The sequence below is a fragment of the Salarias fasciatus genome, chromosome 5, assembly GCF_902148845.1.
Source record: "Salarias fasciatus chromosome 5, fSalaFa1.1, whole genome shotgun sequence".
Taxonomy (NCBI): domain Eukaryota; kingdom Metazoa; phylum Chordata; class Actinopteri; order Blenniiformes; family Blenniidae; genus Salarias; species Salarias fasciatus.
The window spans coordinates 3,347,538-3,367,546 of NC_043749.1; the positions used below are offsets into that span (position 1 = coordinate 3,347,538).

The following is a 20,009-nucleotide window of genomic DNA, read 5'->3' on the forward strand; positions in this document are numbered from 1 at the left end:
ACCGTCCTCTTCACCTGTCTGGGATGGAGAGTCATGGCCTCCTGCACGCTCCTGGAGCTGAATGCAGTAACCCAGCGTTAAGAAGCCAGTGAGCAGCACCCAGGATGAATTGGGGAGCTTAAGGGCCTCGCCCAAGGATCCACAGTGATTAGGGTGGGTTAATAAGTTTGCTTCACTTCCCTCTAAGCCAGCATCTGCTGCCCAGTGATAACATTGAGGGAAAAACCGCTGTAAGCCACCCAGTAACCGTGCACTCTCGACTAGAAACGTACGCTACGAACACTTACAGTGGTGAGTGCACAGACATGCGACCAAGCTGGAGAACATGAACCGGGAGTCCTGGCGCTCTGGAGCCCAGAGTGGTGTCAGTGGTCCCGACCATCGTCGGTGAGTAAACGGACTCCCAAAACACTGAAGACGTGTTTGTTCTTGAAAAGTGCTGAAACATTTCAGGGTCACCAAATGCTGATTTCTTCAGTTTAGCATGCAAGCTAGCATTACCGTGTCCTTCAATGTTCTCACTTCCTTCATAATAAAATGTAACTTTCATGCCAAAAGTTTATGAAAAAAAATTTTTTAAAACGGACTCTCTCTTCAGCTCATTTAAATCTGATCACAAATGGTTCAAATCGTTAACAGAATACAGATATTCTGGACGGAGCCGTTCCGTGCTCACCGTCTGTCTGGAGGGACGACCCTTTTGTTTCTTATCGAGCTCCTGCTTGTTAGAAACGAAACACGACCAGCCCCGCTGCAGTGAACAGACCGTAGATATCTGTCCTCTGGGAGCCGATCAGCTGCACAATGTCCCCGACACAGCTGTTCAGATCAAACCAGTCGCAGCATGTAAACACCAGACAGCGCTGGATCACATTCACGTCCACACTTGACCTGAAATCTATAATGACGGTGATTTCAGTGATGGAGAAACACATTTCCACGCACTGACAGCTCGTTACACGTGATCTGATTCAGGCTCGACAGTTCTGAAATACCAGCAGCCTCCTTCCGACAACAGCTGATACGTGTTGATGTAAATTAGCATATGAGACCCAACAAAGGAGCAAAGCAAAGAGCATAACAGTGCCAGACTTTTCCCAGGAAGCAAAGCAGCAGCTATGCATGATTCAGAAATTCAGCTTAGAATATTTGATCTTTTTTCCAGAGAGCCTTGTTACACAGAAACGTACTGAAGCGAAACACCCAGAAGACAAAGTGACGTCAAAATGAATAACAGGGGAAAAAAAAGTAAATAAACAACATGGGGAGTGTGTGTCAGCTTCAAACTTCAAATTACCCATTTTTTAATGCAAGCTCTAATTTTGTTGGAGATTTTTTTTTTTTTTTTTGAAAGTTGCATTTTCACTCAAAAATGAAAAAAAACTTCATTTTCACTTGGAAAACGTGGAAAGAGCTCCTAAGTGACAGTAACACATTTAAGTCATGACTGAGCGTAGCTACTCTTTTTCCTCCTGCTGGTCAGGTCTGTTTCTTAAAAACCCGTGCTGGTCTTACTTCCTGCTGGTTGCCGTCGGTCCTTCTTCCTGGAGTGATCAGCCATGCTAATGAGGCTGTATGAATGCAGAACACATACCGGCGCTGAAATATTCATTTCTGAGATGTGCTCAGACGACGTTACTCGTGTTTGGAGCTGAGATAGAGGATGAGAACAAATACTGCGCTCATTGGTTTCTTTCCAATTGCAATGATGTAGAGAAAAATAAAACCTTATCCGGACCTTTCTCTCAGAGAGTATCACATGGTATTAATGGTAAATAACAGCTGTGTTGTTACTGCTGTAAAATCAGAGTGACGGTGTTGATATGAATTCCTCAGCAGCATCAGAATTTCCCCTATCTGTGCACTAACCACAGAGACACCTCAGATGTTTTACACCGGGTGCCATAAAAACGGCTTCATCAGTCAGCTGGCGAAGTGTGAATCACTCCACTTCCCAAGCTGCTTCACAGTGATAAAACAGGAGCGACAGATCAGCGGAGGATTGTGTTTAAGTGGCACCTTCACTGTATTTCACTGTGTTTTTTTTTTTATCACTTCAGTCCAGAACAACGTGTTTCTTGTGAATTCCAGAATGACAGTCAGGATAGATGAACCGGGTCTGGCGAGTACATAAAATGAATAATAAAAACAGAGAGCCGCGCTGAGTTATCACAGGTCTGAGCCTGAACGCCGAGGAGACATGATGACGGACGGTTAAAGGGGGAATCGCAGGATGATATGAGGCCGGACGACGCAGGACTCTGACTTATCGGTTGCAAGGTGCCAGAAGTCATGTTTTATATCAATACCGTGCTGCCAGGAAACATTCATACCGGAGTTCGATATGAGAACAGTTCAGACTGACTCAGTTACTCATCTTAATCCCAAATATCCTGTCCATGAGTCCAAGTGTGATCTTATTGAGTGGAAAATCAATTTCTCCCAGAGATGAGAGGAGAGTCCAATCTTGCGCGACATTTTTAAAGCACAATCAAATTCTGTAATGTCGCTTTTTGTAGACCTTCATGCTTTGAAACAGTGAAACGTGCCTGAAACTATTTTTTTTACAGTGCTGATTGTGAGTCAGAGATAAAACGTTTGTGATTTGCCCCCATTGACCATTATATTTATGACGTCCACAGAGAGCATGAGGTAAGACTGAAGTTCACATATTTTAGAAGGCTTTGGATATTTTTGATGTGCACCTCCATAAAAGTCTTCATTTATAATGTATGCTCCATGACGTAGCGGCGCGGCTCCGTGTTCCTCCGGTCCGTGGACCTTTCGAGGACTCGGAGGGAAACGGTTGTTCTCTGCCTATTGATTTAACCTGCAGTGAGCCGTTCCCCGTGTGACGGGAGCTCTGCCGTGGCGGCGAAAGAGCGGAGCTCCATCACGCCGCTCTCAGCGTGCCGCGTTCTCGCAAAGCCACACATCAACTTTATGTTGCCTCAGCCGAGAGGTTAATCAATACCGCTTAAGTGGCCGTAACAAAGAAAGGCATTTCAATCAGCCGCTTTTGAAGCATTCAAACGGACGACGACGGTTTGTTTTCATCGAGGAGGGAGAGTCGGCCTCTTCTCTGTTTTCAGATTTGGAGGGATTGCCGACAGCGGCCCTGAGGAGAGAACTCCAGCATGGTGCCTCTTCGGTGTGTCCCGACAATCCATTATGGTCATCATAAAGCATCAGCAGGCGGCAGGATGCACATTACACAGCCCCACTCAGGAGCATCAACACACACACACACACACAATCGCAGTAATTGCACCTTTATTAGTCTCCTATTCACACTTTTTACAACCCGGCGCAAAGAGCAGGTCGTATCAGTGGAAATGGCCCCTAAAAGCTCAGAACTGGTGGAACCAGGGCTCTTCAGTGCCATTAGGCTGAGTGGCTGGAGGAGACACACTGCCATGATGTGTGAGTCAATTAAGTGGACTTCATTAGGGCGTAGTAAACATGCAGAGAGGCCAACACCCCGGTGAGCTCTCTCCAGGTCCAGGAACACGTTGGTTTTGCTGCTGCTGATCCATAAGAAATGATCAATGTTGGATTCTCGGCTCTGTTGACGTTAAAGGTTGCAGATCCCTCACCTGGACTACATGAACAGATCACGTATCAAGTATTGCAGGCTGAATGTATTGAAGGAAAAACAGAAAAAGAAGATTATAAGGATTTTCACAGAGAAATATGTTAGTCATTGTATGAAAACTCAGTTTGAAGTCAAGGTCTTGGGCGTTTGAGCCTAAAGCGGCACATCCGGTGACAAAGACAGACTGGAAACACTGAGTCCTGAACTAAATCCTGCTTAACGACTTCCAAGAGAGAACAGATCTGGCACGGAAGAAGAGACGCACCACATGGTAAGGACAGCGGGTTATAAAGACTATGATCAGGGTTGTGTGTAACTCACATTCTCCTTTAATACAGCTGCAGACTGCAGATCAAGCAAACCTCTGACTAAGATCCAGAAAAATTCACTCATCATTTCAGGAAAACTTGTACTGTTTCCTCTGTTCTCATGCTGTGGTTCAAGTAAACACAGAGACGTACGCAATGAAATACGACACTGAGCAAAGGTTTCCGACAGGTGGAAGAACGAAGAGGAGTGCTGCTGAATGCAGAACTGTTTATACATAACTCCAGGTTTAGACGCTCCAGAAGAGGAGGGGATCTGGATCCAGGCCCCAGGTCAACGCGAGTAAACAGGAAGTACAAACATTCTGCTGTCTGACACCTGGACGGCGAAGACAGTGGAGTCTTCCTCATGTTCATTGACAAGTGAACTGAAAACACCATCTCTCTGGGGAGGAGGAGGAGGAGGAGGGGAGGGCACCCTGCATTCTGTTTGCAGGGCAGGTTATCGGCATGTCAGCTGGAAAACTAAACAGCTCCCTCTATTGGATGACCTGGGTATTGCGTCTGGAGGGTGACTGACCTCTGAGGTGATGGTGGACCATGCAGCTCCGTCCTGCTGAACCCAGACTGGTGGGACTATTAGGTAGGTAGCAAAACCCGACCTTCACAGTTTACCTTAAATCAAGGGTTGCATAACATAAGGGTCACGGACCAAAACCGGCCTGTGAGAGGCTCCGTTGAGACGCATGCAGGGTGTTTTCAAAAATCTCAGTTTTCAGTGACTTTGATCACCGTTCCTGCACAAAGTGCAACTTTAGTTTTGCGTTTCTACTGACGACGTGCCATAGAATAAGATTGTGGTCGGGCCAGACTTTAATTCTCGGTATATTCCTGCCTGTAATCGCGTTAGTGCGTCCCTCTCTGAAGTCCTTCCACTTAACATGAACCCTCCTGAGAGTCTGTCGATTCGGGGTCTCGGCTGCTCGCAGGCAATTTCAAAGTCCCCCTCCTGAGGCCGCTGGTCCGCTAAAAACTAAACAGAAGGCCCCCGGGGGTCCGGGGACTGAGAGGCTTTCATTTCATAGTCATTTCACTGAGCAGTTCGATCAAAGCCTCTACGTATCTGAACTGGAATGACTTGAACCTGACGGAGAACAGCAACGCCTTGAATTCCCCTTCGAGGCGTTGTTCTTCACTCTCTGTTCGGCTTTACTGGAGTTTTGTGAGTTTTGTGTCTCACGGAGGCGAGTTTTAGTGTTTCTTCTAGCACTGCTATACCGAGTTGAGATCAAACTATTCAAAACCTGAGCTTTAACTGTGAGGAGCGAACTGGCCTCCTATAAACTAAAAAAAAAATAAACTCCTCATCTGCATTCACGTTCTAAATGTTCTGTTTGAAATCCCTCCTGACTCCACACCCATCTGTCCACGGGGGATCGGCTTCAACGCAGCGCCGCTCAGATCCACAGTCTGCATTTCCTCTGAGAGTCCGACAGCAGTCACACCTCATCTTCTAAATCTGAGAATCCTCTCAGCTGCTTCAGTGATCAATGAGACGTAGATAGAATGGTAAAGCGATCATTAATTTCACGACCGATCACAAGACAGAGGTATTAGTGGGTTCATTTTTAATTAAAATAAAATATACATGAAAAGCAACTTCAACATGCTGCATAACTTACATAGAAGGAAAATTATGATTTTCAATCCTATTTACTAATAAAAAAAAAAAAAGGAATTTATGGAGCTTTTGGTTATCCTGACTCATTTTTCCCATCTTGTCTAAATCTTTATAAAATCAGTTTAGTATTTCAAATGACTTGAATATTTATTTAAATGGACAAGCACATGATAGTTGATCCAAAATAGTCAGTTTAACATTTAATCATTTATTTGTGCCATAAAAGAGAGCTTTTGCAATACAATTCAGCCATTACTTCTAACTGCTCTGTTCCTGAGAATTTGAAGTTGTTTTTGTACCATTCATTGTGGATAATAGATTACCTTTAACATTTAAAAAAAACCCTGTTGGATAACACCTGTGAGATTTCCAGCAAAATTCCTCCAATTGGTTTGATTATTTTAAATCATCTCTCAAAACGAGAGCTGTACAGGGGGAATCTCACAAAAAACCAAGACCACTCTGCATAAAAATGTTAACATTTATTGCTGTTTCTGAATACCGCATTGAAAGCAAAGGCATCCAGAGTATACACAGAAATTATACAATTATATATGGTTTCACAAAGGCAGTGAACACATACTGTATTACAATCTACAAAAAATCTACTTTACAGAAATTTAAAATTCTAAATATCAAAAAGTTACAGCTGCAGAAAAGTCGGGTGTGGAACTGGAGCCGCTCCGGCGGCGGCGCTCGCTGGGACGACGACGGGGCGACATCACGATACAAAGAAAGCGGAAGTCGTCTTTGTACTTACAGCTGGTTTTCCGGAAACTACAACGAAACCAAACGTACTCCGAACAAACAAACAAAAAAAAAAAAAAAAAAAAAAAAAAAAATCAAAACAAAAACAGAAGAACTGGGTGGATTGAAAGGATTGTATAAATTATGTTGGTTGGTACGGGTTTCGCCGGACGCCCGGCGGGACTGGTAGTGTGCGAGGAGAACGAGACTCGGTGGAGAAAACATGGAGTCTGGAGAGAACGCGTGTGCCGAAGTGACGTTGGTCGTGTGTTCAGTTTATATAAAAGCCTTCAGGAACAAAACTCGTGGATTTTAGCTCAGACTTGAACTTTTCTTAAATTAAAAAAATAATAATAATAATCGGTTGGGTGTGGCTCTGTTCTGACACCTGGAGGTGGATAAAGGTCACCGGACCGGATCAGACCGGACCGGACCACCGCAGAGTTCAACCCAGTCAGAGACAGGCGGCGAACCCCAACTTAAAACCAGAAGAGATAAGATCAATAAAATATTCCAGTTGAAAAGAAGAGAGAAATTCATTTTGAGGAGGAGGAGTGTCCGAGTGCGGGACGAGGTGTTCGTGTTCTGAGGATTGGTGGTGGTGGGCGGGGCCCGGCGCTCTAGTCCTGCTCCATGGGCTCCTCGCTGGTCCCAGTGTTCGACATGGCACTTCCTGTGGCGCCCTCTGCGGGAGCCTCGCTCGTACTGCTGGAGGGAGCCAGAGCGACGTCTTCCCGGCTCTCCTCTGTGCTGCAGCCGCCGCCGCCACCGCCGCCGCCGCCGCTGCTGCTGCTGCTGCTCACCGGGTCGCCGCCGCTCTCCTCGCTGTCCCTGCTGGTCTCGGGGCTCTCCAGGACGCCGGCGGGGGCCTGCTGCTCCGTCTGGTCCATGTCGCTGCCCTCGTCCTCCGAGCCGCACGGCACCTCCCTCTCTGCTGGCTCCGCCTCTGCCTCCGGAGTCGAGGCGTCGCACGCCTCCGCCGGGGTGCTGCTCGTGGGTTCTGTGCAGAGAGGAGACGCCGAGTCACTTCCAAGATTCAACCACAGGAACGTCTGGACCCACAGGGAACGCAGCTTCTTTCATCTGAACACAAACGATTAACATACTGAATTTACTACAGCCGTGGTGCGCTGGCAGCGTTTTGTGGAATAGAAGCAAATGTAGAAATATTACACGATCCCACTAACTCAAACACGTTTGATCTGAACCTTCTTGGTTTTGTTTACATTATTTTTATACCATTGTTATATGATACCCTTCATTGTTCCTCAGATGATCTGTTGTGCTCATTTTCTAGATTACTGCTTTAGAAATGCTGCTCTGGTTTATATGTCTGTGGAGACCTTGTTGAGTGTTCAGCTGTGCAGTGTCCAGGATGTAAACGTTGAGTGGACGTTGTGGAGCTTCGTCCGGTCGACACAGATGCCGAGGATGTTTCTGAGTGTCTGGAGGAGAGGCGGGGTCGCTCACAGCTGACCTCCGGCATGCGGCCGCACCAACTGGAGCTCTTACTGGAAAATGTCAACTCTTTTTAAAAGTGAGAAGAAACTCCAAACGAGAGCAATTTCAGCTTCTTCTTCAGTGTGGTTACAAGGTGTTTTTACAGTCAGAATTGGTTTAAACTGAACTAAGCAACTCAGAATTATACTCATGAGTTTGGTGTTTACATGGGAAAAACGAAGGATTAAATCCTCTCACGCCGGGGTCTGCGAAACATTCTGATTGGACAGGAGGCGGCCATGACATACTGACATCTCCCAGAAGTAAACAGCGTTTTTCTCTTCTTTCTCGATTAACTTTAATGCTCCAGTTTTGAAAATGTCCGCGTTAAGCACCTGTCGATCCGCTCGTTTCATTGAATCAGATTCTTTTAAATAAATGGTCTCCATACGAGTCGATCCACGGTACGCGGGATGCAATATTGCGTCATCACGACAGAGCATGCGCAGAACGACCAGAATGAAGTTACGCCTCATTTACAAATAATTCCGCTTCCAAAGGAGAATAAACTGGCCGGTCTATTCGGATTCAAACTCGATTCCAAACAAGGTGTTTACACGGTCATTTTAGAGAATTAGGCTTTATTTGGATTTAAACAGGAATAAAAAATCTCACGTAAACACACAGAATTAGTTTTTCTTTTGGACATTTCATGAACACAGGTGTTGATCTTCTATTACTAGTTAATGCATGTGATGCACTCATTCTGAAAATGTGGGGGGAAAATTGTAAATCTTAAGCTTACAATGCAGCAGGTTAGACATTTTGTTGAATTATTGATAATAAAGTATGATCAGATATTAGTAACCAATAAGTTAACAGCAATCTTTTGAAGGGCATGAGCTCATTTTCAACGAGACATTTGGTGATGTTTTTCTCAAGAAATGTCAGTGAAGGGTAAAACGGGTAAAATGTCCTTGTAAAACTGAAGGAAAAGTCTAAAGTTTAAGTTGTTGATCTTATTGCGCTTTCCTCAGGGAGAAAACTGAGCTGTACGTTTCCCTGAAACTAACCGGAGATTGACCTCACTGATACAAAAGCTCTGAGTTTAGTCAAATGTTGCATAAAAAGACAATAATATCAACTATAAACCTTTTCTTGTATGAGAAACCTCCATTTCCAGTTTCAGTTTATAATCTTTTGTAAATGAGCTGATGTTTACCACTTGTTCCAGACACGTTCACAGGAGGATTTTCTACTTTTCTCGTCCTATAACGTGCTCTGAAGCTTCTGTTGACTCATCCTACACTCGAGCGCATTTCCACATTCTGCATCCACATAAAACAGAACTTTTGGAGTCTCTGAGCTTTAATCTGAAGCTGCTGCTGTCAGTAGAAAACATCAAATCTGCTCTCAGTGTGTTCTCTCGAGTTTTGGTAGTTTTTTTTTTTTCCATAGATATGCATGAAAATGTGAAGTGAAAGAGTAAGTGCTGGTGCATGATATCAACGAGCTGCAGGAGCTTCTGCTCCCCTCACTAGTGTCTGAGGAAAACGTTGGATCAGTCTGACCTGCAGCTCATTTCCATCAGTGTGTATTGACCGTGGTGAAGTCCTACCTTGGTCTTCAGTGGCAGCCGCGCTGCTGGAAGCTTCACTGTCTTTGCTCGGTTCCACCTTCTCCCCCTCCTCGTCGTCCTCATCCTCCTCTTGGACCATGGCCTCTGCTTCTTTCGAGGGGCTGGTGGCGTGTGAAGGCCTCGGCGAGTCCGCCTCCTGCTCCTCCTCCTCGTCCTCCTCCTCTTCGTCCTCTTCCTCCTCGCTGAACTTTAGTCTCTTCACCTCCTGCTGCTCGGCCTCCATGTCCTCCTCTTCGTCTGAGTGCTTGTTCTTCACCGAGCTCCCCGGGGAGTCTCCCGACACCAAGACCTCGCTGGAGGAGGGAGGAGACGGAGTGGTTTTTGTCGAGCTGTAGTAGGAATATATTCTCGGCCGTGTTATTGATCGTACCTGGAGTCTTTGTCTCCTTCCTGCTCTGTGCTGAGGTCTTTGTTGTCTGTGCTGTCTGGCAGTCCGTTGGCTGCTAGCGAGCTGGCCACAGATATCTTCGGTCTATTGAGCGGCCGCGGAGTTCCTGGACCGTTCACTTTTCTATCAAAAAAGTAAATAAAAAAAAAGGCATGGATCAAAACACATTTTAATAGGATTGCATTGATACCAGTATTGGTTCCAATACTGTACGGAGTACTTGATCCTGACACAACCTGACAAGTGTTACAGGACATTATCCATAAAGTCATGCTCTCTTGTCCATCAGCATTTTTGAAATTCTCCATCATGAATGACAATGACTACGAATGAAACTAAACCACGTTCTGACAAAATACCAGGAAAAGGAGTGAAAGCCAGATAAACCAGATACAGCAGCAGTAACTTAATCACCAGACATCTGGGCCAGCACAGTGGATCCAGGAGGATTTTACTCCAAGCTGCGCTACATGCTAAAGAGCTTCGGGGCTCACACAACAGCAAAGCTCCACGCAAAACGTGTGCCAATACTAAACACCTCCCGATGTGTATTTTAGGCTGTATGGCTGTTCTGGGCGTAGCAGTCTAAGCAGGGACACCCAGACTTCCCTGTCCCCTGACACCTCCTCCAGTTCTTCCAGGAGGATCTCCAGACATTTCTAGGCCAGCTGAGAGACAAAGTCCTGCCAGCATGTCCTGGGTCTTCCCCAGGGCCTCCTCCCAGTGGGACATGCCAGTAACACTTCCCCTGGAAGGCATTCTGGAGAGATGCCTGAGCCTCCTCAGCTGGCTCCTCTCGATGTGGAGGAGTAGCGGCTCTACTCCGAGCTCCTCCCTGGTGACTGAGCTCCTCATCCCATCTCTAATACCCCTTTCCCACTGGCCAAAAAACCCGTTTAAACCCGCTAAGTCATGGCAGTGGGAAAAGGTTTGACCCGGGATTTCGACCCGGGTCGTTGACCCTGCAATCGACCCGGTAAATTCCCGGGTGAGTTTGTAGCGGCTTTTAGTGGGAGGGACACATCCGGGAACTTACATGATGACGTCGACGCAGCGCGGCTACGTTAGCACGCCAGTTGTTGTTTCTGGACACAGCATGAGATTTCCTTCGTCAACATGACCCAGCATTGGCAAGACAGCGAGACCAGAGAGCTTCCCCTGATCCGTGGGGAAGAGGAGATTCGTCTACAGGTAACAGGGACTGTTTTCCGCTGCATTGTTTACTTTAGTTTTGCTCCGTCGTGCTGATGATGTCATCAACGTGGGACACCATCAGTGCGGGAAAACGCAGCGACGCGGCTCGCCAGCAGGAGGTGAGACCCGGGTCTGCAGGCAGTGGGAAAGGCATCTAAATAGGCGATAGTTAGCGGGTCGCAGACACGGGACGACCCGCTAGTTGCAGTGGGAAAGGGGTATAAGAGAGCACCCAGCCACCCTACAGAGGAAGCTCATTTCAGCCACTTGTATCCAGGATCCTGTCCTTTGGGTCATGATCCACAGCTCAAAACAATAGGTGAGGGTACAACCATAGACTGACCGGTAAATGAAGAGCTTCGCCTTTTGGCTCAGCTTCCTCTTCAACAAAACTGCATTAATACAAACGCACCAATCCGTCTCTCAATCTCATGTTCCATCCTTCCCCCACTCAAGAACAAGACCCTGAGATACTTGAACTCCTCCTCTTGGGGCAAGGTTTTTCCCCCGAGCTAAAGAGGGCAGACCACTTTGTTTGATTCGAAGATCATGGCCTCGGATTTGGAGGTGCTGATCCTCATCCCCATCATTTCACACTCAGTCCAGGTTTCAATGAAGCCAACAAGAAAACATTTGCAAAAAACAGAGATGAAATCTGTAGCTACTGAACTGGACCCCCTCCGGCCCCCAGAAATTCTGTCCATGAAAATTAGGAACAGAACCGCTGACAAAGGTCAGCCCTGCCAGAGTCCAACATGCACTGGAAACAGGTCTGACTTACTGCTGGCTATGAGGACCAGGCTCCTGCTTCGATCATACAGAGACCGGACGGCCCTAAACACTGGGCTCCATACTCCCAAAGTACCCCCACCAAGATATTCAAAGGAACGCGGTCGGACTCCTTCTCAAAAATTGACGAAGCACATGTGGACTGGTTGGGCGAACTCCCACGAGCAATCGAGCAACCTATGTAGGGTAGAGAGCTGGTCCAGTGTTCCACAAACAGGACGAAAACCTGGATCTGAGGTTCGACTATTGGTCAAATCCTCCTCTCCAGTACCCTGGAATAGACTTTCCTGAGAGGCTGAGGACTGTGATCCCCCTGAAGTTGGAGCACATCTTCCAGTCCCTCTTTTAAAAAGGGGAACCGCCACCCCAGTCTGCCAATCCAGAGACACTGTCCCCAACTGCCATGCAACGCTGCAGAGACGTGTCAATCAAAACAGTCCCTGCACATCCAGAGACTTAAGGTACTCAGGGCGAATCTCATCCACCCCCGGTGCCTTGCAACCGAGGAGCTTACCAATCACCTCAGTGACGGACGAGTCCACCTCTGAGATCTCAGCCTCAGTGAATGCAACTCACCACCAGGTTGTGATTGGTCGACAGCTCTGCTCCTCTTTTCACCCGAGTGTCCAAGACATGAGGTCAGAGGTCAAATGACAACAACAAAGTCGATGATTGACCCCCAACCTAGGGTGTCCTGGTGCCAAGTGCACTTACTGACACCATGGTCATGGTGTTTGTTATGGGCAAACTGGCTAGCACAGAAGTCCAATAATGGAACACCACCCAGGTTAAGATCAGGGAGGCTGTGCATGCGAATCACCATCCTCCAGGTCTCACTGTTGCCGCCCACCTGGCCGTTGAAATCTGAGCTGCAGGGCTACAAGCAAACTCACATTGGCCCTCTGTCGCTCACCGTGGGCGACACCAGAGAAGTGGAGAGTGCGGTCCTTCTCAAGGTGTTGGTTCCTACAGCCCAGGCTGCGTGTGGAGGGTGAGCTCAACTATATCTAGCCGGTACCTCTCATTCTCCCTCACAAGCTCAGGCTCCTTCTGCCGAAGTGACATTCCATGTCACAAGAACCAGTCTGTCCAGGGATCGGGTCATTGGCTGCCACCCAATCTACACTGCATCAGGACCCTACGGTTCCCTCGGTGGGTGGCGAGTCCACCAAAGGATCGCGTTCTTTTAAAAAAGTGGTATCGGTGCATCCCTAGTTTTTGAATATGTTGATGATTAAAAAAGGCGCTGGATACAAACCTCTCTGTAAAGGCAGATGTGTTCCCAGGAAGCATCACTCCATTCATTCTGTTGACAGCACTGCAGCCGTTTTTCCTGCAAGAAGCAATTTCACAGAAGAAAACACTCAACTTCAACACCGCCCCAAAAAAAAACACAAACAAACTGTAATTTGAGACATCACTTACTCTGAGGTTGGATGGACGCAGCTCACCACCATGACGTTCTGGAAGGAAAAGGGAATTCCAAAATTATTTCCAAAACATCAATTTCCATGAAACGACATTTGTGATTTTTTTTTTTTTTCTATTTTGAAAGTTTATTTTGAACATTTCTGACAGGAAGACAGACCTTCTCCACCCCTCGAAGAAACTTGTCTGTTCCTGTGTAGTTCCTCTTGGGTTCCGTTAGCAGCTCACACAGGCGTTGGATCGTAAATGGGATTCTAAATAAGAAAAAAGAGCCACAAATTGATCTCGTGGTAGAACACGTCATGAGACATTTTGGCGAGTTTGACGTATTTTAAAACATTCACATCAATTTCCACCTCATTTACGCAATGATTTCAAGAATAAACTGGAAACATTTGTTTAATTTTGGCTGTCTGATTACAAGATAAGAGCAATTCGACTGTCTGAAAGCAGGTCCTTCAGGGTGGTCTCTGCATAAACATAGAAAATGCAGTTTATCTGAAACGCGCAGCGCTGACAGTTTCAGAAGCTTCTGTTACTGTACTGTGTGTATATGTGGGCGGCTGTATTACAAAAACACACCAACTGGTGGCTGAAACATGCAAACTACAGCCTTTTCAATATGATATTGGACAAAAAAATTCCAGCATGTCGTTCTTGCATAATGATTCTTGATGTCAATAAAACATTCCTCTGTGATTGCGCTCTTGGCTGACAAAAGGATGCTACTGTGTGAACTCTGATTTGAGTGGAATGGCTGTACAGGAAGACTGTTCCTGGCATCATTTTCATCACTGAACATTGTGGGACATGAAAGAGCCATCAAGCAACACACATTTTTGTGAAAGCCTTAAAATATGTTGTGTTTACAGTTTGTGTATTTAAGAGCCCTTTGCTGGTCAAAAATCCGTGAAGAAGACACGGACATTCTCAGGCTGTGTTTGATCCAACTTCAATCAAAGCACACCAGAGGTACTTGGAAGCAGATCGAGACAAGCTTTCAAATCAAAACCAATCCGTTTGGCGCAGCAGCTTTTACTGTTTCACTACAGAACTGAAACAGGTATCACAACAGGCTCCAAGGCTGACGAGTGTTGAGGACTGCACATCTGATCCATATTCAAGCACTGGAGAGCATTCATCCCAGTATCTGTCAGGATGGATGGTTTCACTGATTAAATATAAAGTCGAGATGTGATACAAATGTTTCACATGCTTGATAATTCAGTCCTCTCACTGTTAATTTAAGAGTTTTTTTAGTGTTAGTTGTGCAATGTGACGAGTGTCATCTTGATGATGGGGGCAGTTTCTATTGAGACTTTTCAATAATTACTGCGCTGAATACATGCTAACAACAGCAACTGTTGCCCAGTGCAGCATAATACACTTTTTGACTCTATTAACATAAAATAAAAATTAATTAGACGTCATTGACATAAAAACAACTTGACAATCTCACTGGCTATTCCTAAAAAGCTTGCACAGCCATCAGAGGTCAGGCTGAGCTAAAAGACACCAAACAAAATGTGAAAGTCCTTCATCTACCTTTACATACATCTGGAGTTACCCACCCATTATATCCTTTCACAATTTTGAGGATTCTCTCCTTCATGTCTTCAAAGGGGACCGACTCCACGTTGGGGTTGGCGGGGCCTCTCTGCTCGGGCGCCGAGGCTCTGAAGTCGTCCATCACTTTCTCCAATTTGAACAGAAAGTAGTTCTTAAACTGAGACCACTGGACCCTGAAGGAGAAGTGGAAAACTATCAGAATCACTCACAAATGCAAAAGTCAAACTGACAACAAGCAGATAAAACAGGGGAGCATGCGAAGTTACACCTCATCAACATAACTTTGAACCTGTTGATCCGTCGTGACGCACGACACCTTTGATTCCCTCACTGTGACAGTAAAAATAACAGCTGACGCATGTTTCCTGGTTTCACCCCTTGCCTGTTGTTTGCCTCTGTGAGTTTCCCTGCTGTGTTGGTGGGCAGTGGAATGCCACTGAATAGGTCACAGTTGACCCCCCGTAAACTCAGACTGTTGATCCAACAAAACAGGGCTGACTGCCCACCATGTGAGTTCAGGACTCATTTCTAGCACACATTCACTGAGGTTCCTGCTTTGGAATAACATCATTTGAACTATTTACTACCAAAACAAGAGTCCTTTACTGTTTCAACAACAGATTTTTGCTGGTGTGGCGAGAGTAAACTCATCAACTAGTACGAAAATCTTCAAACTACAGTATAACTCTGTGTTCCAGCTATTTCAGGTGGAGGGAAACGATCACCCGGCTTGGAAATCCACTAAAGCTACACCTCTGGAGTTAAATCACCATCAGAAACAATGTATGTGTGAGTGTGTGGAAGTAGTGCAGTGAATACAGCAACACTTAGGCCTGTTGTGATCACTTACATGGTCTCCCCAGTCTTGGCAATGTGGCATAGAAACTGTTCCAGGAGAGGACATGGCTCCTTTTTTGCTTTTTTGTCAAAATCTGTAAAGAGGAAAACGATCAAGCGTGTGAATCAAAGCAGAAACCTACATGAGAACAGAAAGGTACAAGCTGTGATTTACTCTGTGATCAACCTTCACTTTCTGTAAGTCTGCCTTTAAAACATAAATAGCAACATTGCCAGTAGCTAACAGCTGCTGCAGCTTACTGACAGATTCCACAGGCGGCATGTTCAAGAATGGCATATTAAAAATATTAGATATTTACATGTTCAACTTGGCTTGAAAGCTACAATTAGCTCAAGTTTAGCATATTGACTAGCAGGTCGAGTTAGCTGCGGCCGGTGTTTCAGATGTACTGGTTTCGCTGTTAACTGGTGACCGACTTCTTGCAGCGTCCGCCTTGGAGGGTGTTAACAGCAAGGAATAAAAAGGAACTCACAAAAAATACGACACTAGAAACTTTTCTGTAAGTGAGGGTAAGCGGCATTAGTCGCGACAGCTCAGGATATCTGTCAGGTTTTCTACATCTGCTTTTAAAAGCAGCAACACCGGACGCTACAGGAAGTCGGTCACCAGTTAACCTGGAAACCAGATAAAACGAAACACCGGCAAACACCGAGCAGACACACTTATCTCTGTCAAACATGTCTCACACACAGCTAAAAGGCCTGCCGACAGACACACACAGGTTCAGGGGCACAGCAGCTGAGAGGCAGCTGTCCTCCCCCGATAATGCACCCGACCGTCGGCGAACTATTTCATTGTAGCGGTCTGTCACAGACCTTAACGTTAGCACTGCCTAGCTTAGCCACATTAGCTCGTAAGCTACAACCCGTTAAATAACACAAAATAAACCGTTTCAAATCAACGTAAATATGTCGAGAGTAAAATCAGAATATTAGCTATCGAAATAAGAAGGAGCCACCTCTGAGCGCCTCTTGAAGCGAGTCAATTTCCATCACGCCGTCCGCCCCGTGTCGGTGCTGTGGATGGTTAAAAAAAGGAGACTGGCGGCTAGCTGCTAGCTGCGGCTAAGCTACAGGCTGACGGGAGGAGGGGGAGCAGAGGAGGGAGGGGTTTAATATGGCGCCGTGAGGTCACTGTCCGCGACCAGCGCGCGAGGTTCCCGTGGGTCCCTGGCACCGGGTCGCTCGCGGAACTTCGATGGCGCTAAAACATCACAGACTTTACACAATACTTTTAATTAAACAGTCAATTCAAACAAAATAATTTATTTTAGGTCGAAACTGTGTCATGAATGTGTGAGAAACTGGATTTATTGAGATTCACAGCTTCAGTCTTTTCTTTTTTCCTTTTTTTTACATTCAGCTAGCACAAATATATTTTCCCACCTTTTATCGAAGTCCACAGAAATAAAATATTACATATGAACTTAGATTTTAATCCTTGAAATGCCAGTTTGGTTGACATGATGCTGATATTTGTGATGGAAAAAAACTGAGTTGTTCCTCATCCTCATACACCACATGTTAGGTTTTCATGCTGGGACAGAGTTCCTCACATTTATAAGGGTAAAGGTAAAGGTGCTTTATTTGTCATTATACAGTAAATGTACAACGAAATTTGTCCTCTGCATTTAACCCATCCTTCGATGCCGCTGAAGCATTCCGTAAGGAGCAGTGGGCAGCTGCGGAAAGCGCCCGGGGACCCATTTCCAGATGTGGAGCCAGGCTAATGGTCAGAATCACCTGACTGGAGGATTGATCTATTGTGCATGTTACCTGTTTATCAAGAACAGAGAACTTTTCCCCTTCTTAGAAATAAGTGTAACTCAGTTCATAAACTTAACTGTTATACTAGTATCAACAGTTTTTTCAGCCATTTTAGCTGAGGTTGTTTTAACATTTTAGCCCCTTTAGCCATAGCTGTTTTGTCAATTAATATATATTTCGCATAATTGTTTCATCCTCAATCAAACTGAAACTCAAACTGAAAAAAACCCAAGAAAATTAAGAAGTAGCCTATATTTTGAATTATTCTTATTGTATACTTTCAAATAAAGCAATCTAAATTGTGCTAATGTAAATTTAAAAAAAAAAGTTTTATTATTTATTTATTATTAATATCTTTTTTGTACGAAAAAGTTATGGCTCATGATTGTGTCCATATAAGTGTACATTTAAATAAATATATTTGAAATAGTTCATGTTGCAATTGTTGTTGTTTGTTCTCTTTTTTTTTTTTCTTTTTTTGCTTCAGCTTTCTTTAATCTGCCGATAAATACAGTTTTGAAGTACTCAGTACAGGTGTGAAAGCTCCCCGGATAAGGGGATAAGGGAGGCATGAGGTATGCCTTCACAGGTATGAGATCAGTTGGTTTTTCTCAGTGATGTTCTGGGTGGGGATACTTAGCAGTGCTTTATTTACATCGTCTAGTAGAGATCTTTCTGGCACTCTGTTCTTCAGCCTTGGCAAGCAGGAGTTAGTAATGTTCCCCAGGACTTCATGATCTTCTCTTCAGGTCAGCTGCTCTCCCCTTGAGCGTTTCTTCTATTGGTGCCTGGAACCCAATCTCACTGTTTGACCAACCATTCGTCCCACATTCTCTGCATATACCCTCTTTTATTGGACTTGCTCCGATATTAGCACTCCATCAATGCCATGTTTTCTGATTCAATTCAATTCAGCTTTATTTATAAAGACACAGAGACACATAAAACCTAGACACAGAGAAAACCCAACAAATCCACATGAGCAAGCACATTCAACTGTGGGAAGGAAAAGCTCCCTTTTAAAGGGAAGCAGCCTTTGCAGAACCAGGCTCAGAGGTGGCGGCTTTCTGCTAGTCCGATTGGGGTGAGGGGACAGAGAGAGAAAGGAATAGGATAGACGGATACATTTCTTGTGTCAACAGAGAGTATATAGACTACAAGATAAACAATGGTCAATGACACATAGCTTTAAAACATTGCATGAAAGAAAGGAGAGAAGTGAAGCAAAACTGGGAGCCGGTTCCACATGGTAGGAGCCCGAGGTTAAGTAAACCGCTGACACCCACTGGGTCCGGGCTGTCTCATTCGATCAATGGATCAGCTGTTGATCTCGTCCATACTCGTCTTTTTGTCCCAGTAGCCGACTTCTCATCAGGGTGCCCTGGTTCCACACACACATAAATATATATATATATATATATATAGATAGATAGATAGATAGATAGATAGATAGATAGATAGATATGTATATTGTTGTCTGAGGGCAAAATGAAGATACATGATAACATCACTCATAAATTATGTTATGTTGCATTTGCGACATTTCACAACTACAATTAATTGGACATTTATTTGCATAGTCTTTTTTTTCGTATCAGCTTGATCTATTTAAGCCAATTATTGGAGATAAAACCCACAGAGGCAGGAGAAGCATCAATAAGTCCCCCAGCTGAGACTGTTTTTCAGTCTCACTCAAACTGAGAAGATTAACTCGGCGATACCACTGTGGCTAAACAGCTGGGAGGTGCTGTGGATGAAGTGTAAAGTCCTGCTAGAAAAAAAAGGAAAGCAGAGTGTTGATGTTTGTCTTTGACGCATCCCAGGGAAGTAACAGCGGCAGAAATCACGGCGGTTAATCCTCTCTGACTGTGAACACTTGACATTGGACATGAAGCAGCTCGGAGCCTTTCTAAGCCGTTAACTGCTTCAGGATTCACCATGATGCATGAGCCATAGCCTACAGATTTTGGGCCACGCTAACACTAGAGTGTCACACAGCTGCCGTAAAGCTGAAGGCAGTATTAACACTGGCATCTGCTGGAAGTCTGCTGGCCGTTCAGATTGTTTGGTCATGGTGGAGAAAGCAGCATACATTAGCATTTAAATATCTAAATCCATACTAAGGATCCATTTGCCTGAAGTTTTCAAGTAGAAAATGTCAAACATTAGTTCCGTTTTGAGTGTCTTCACACAATAATGGCGCTCGGAGAGACTGAAAGCACAGCGTTTTGAAAACGGCCCCGTCTTTGTGGGAACGGTGGAAAACACAGCTTTTTCAAAACACTGCTCTCCTGTGCACACGCAAACATGGTGCAAACAAGGAAACAATGTGTTAAGACCAGACACTGATCTGCAGTCTTAACTGGAGAAATGAGTCTGGACGTTTTCGTGTCGCCGTATGATTCACCACTCAGATCTGGATGTGGTGGGAGAGGTACCGTAATTGAGAGCGACGCGTCTCCCAGTCCTCCACTGTTGATCCACTGAAGCGTGGGATTCTATTTTTAGCTGTAAGGTGTGTCAGTCAGTGCCGTCTTTTTATAGCAGCGGCTCATCAAAGTTCCACTTGTCAGTGTTTAGAGCTCCGATCTCACTGAGCTGCAACAAACCGAGGAGAGGACTCTCCAAGACGTCTCAAATCATTCCCG

At 45.3% G+C, this 20,009-nt stretch overlaps 1 protein-coding gene across 1 annotated transcript; it reads right to left on the minus strand.

The window, feature by feature from the left end:
• Positions 1-6,006: 6,006 nt before the first annotated feature.
• Positions 6,007-16,658, minus strand: ppp4r2b (protein phosphatase 4, regulatory subunit 2b). The gene is made up of 9 exons (XM_030092520.1): positions 16,554-16,658; positions 15,587-15,668; positions 14,739-14,909; positions 13,328-13,421; positions 13,165-13,202; positions 12,998-13,072; positions 9,739-9,879; positions 9,348-9,661; positions 6,007-7,289 (listed from the first exon to the last, which is right to left on the minus strand). Exons 1-9 carry the CDS (start codon positions 16,585-16,587, stop codon positions 6,910-6,912), a joined length of 1,329 nt encoding a protein of 442 aa, XP_029948380.1. The 5' UTR covers positions 16,588-16,658; the 3' UTR covers positions 6,007-6,909.
• Between the last annotated feature and the right edge of the window lie 3,351 nt (positions 16,659-20,009).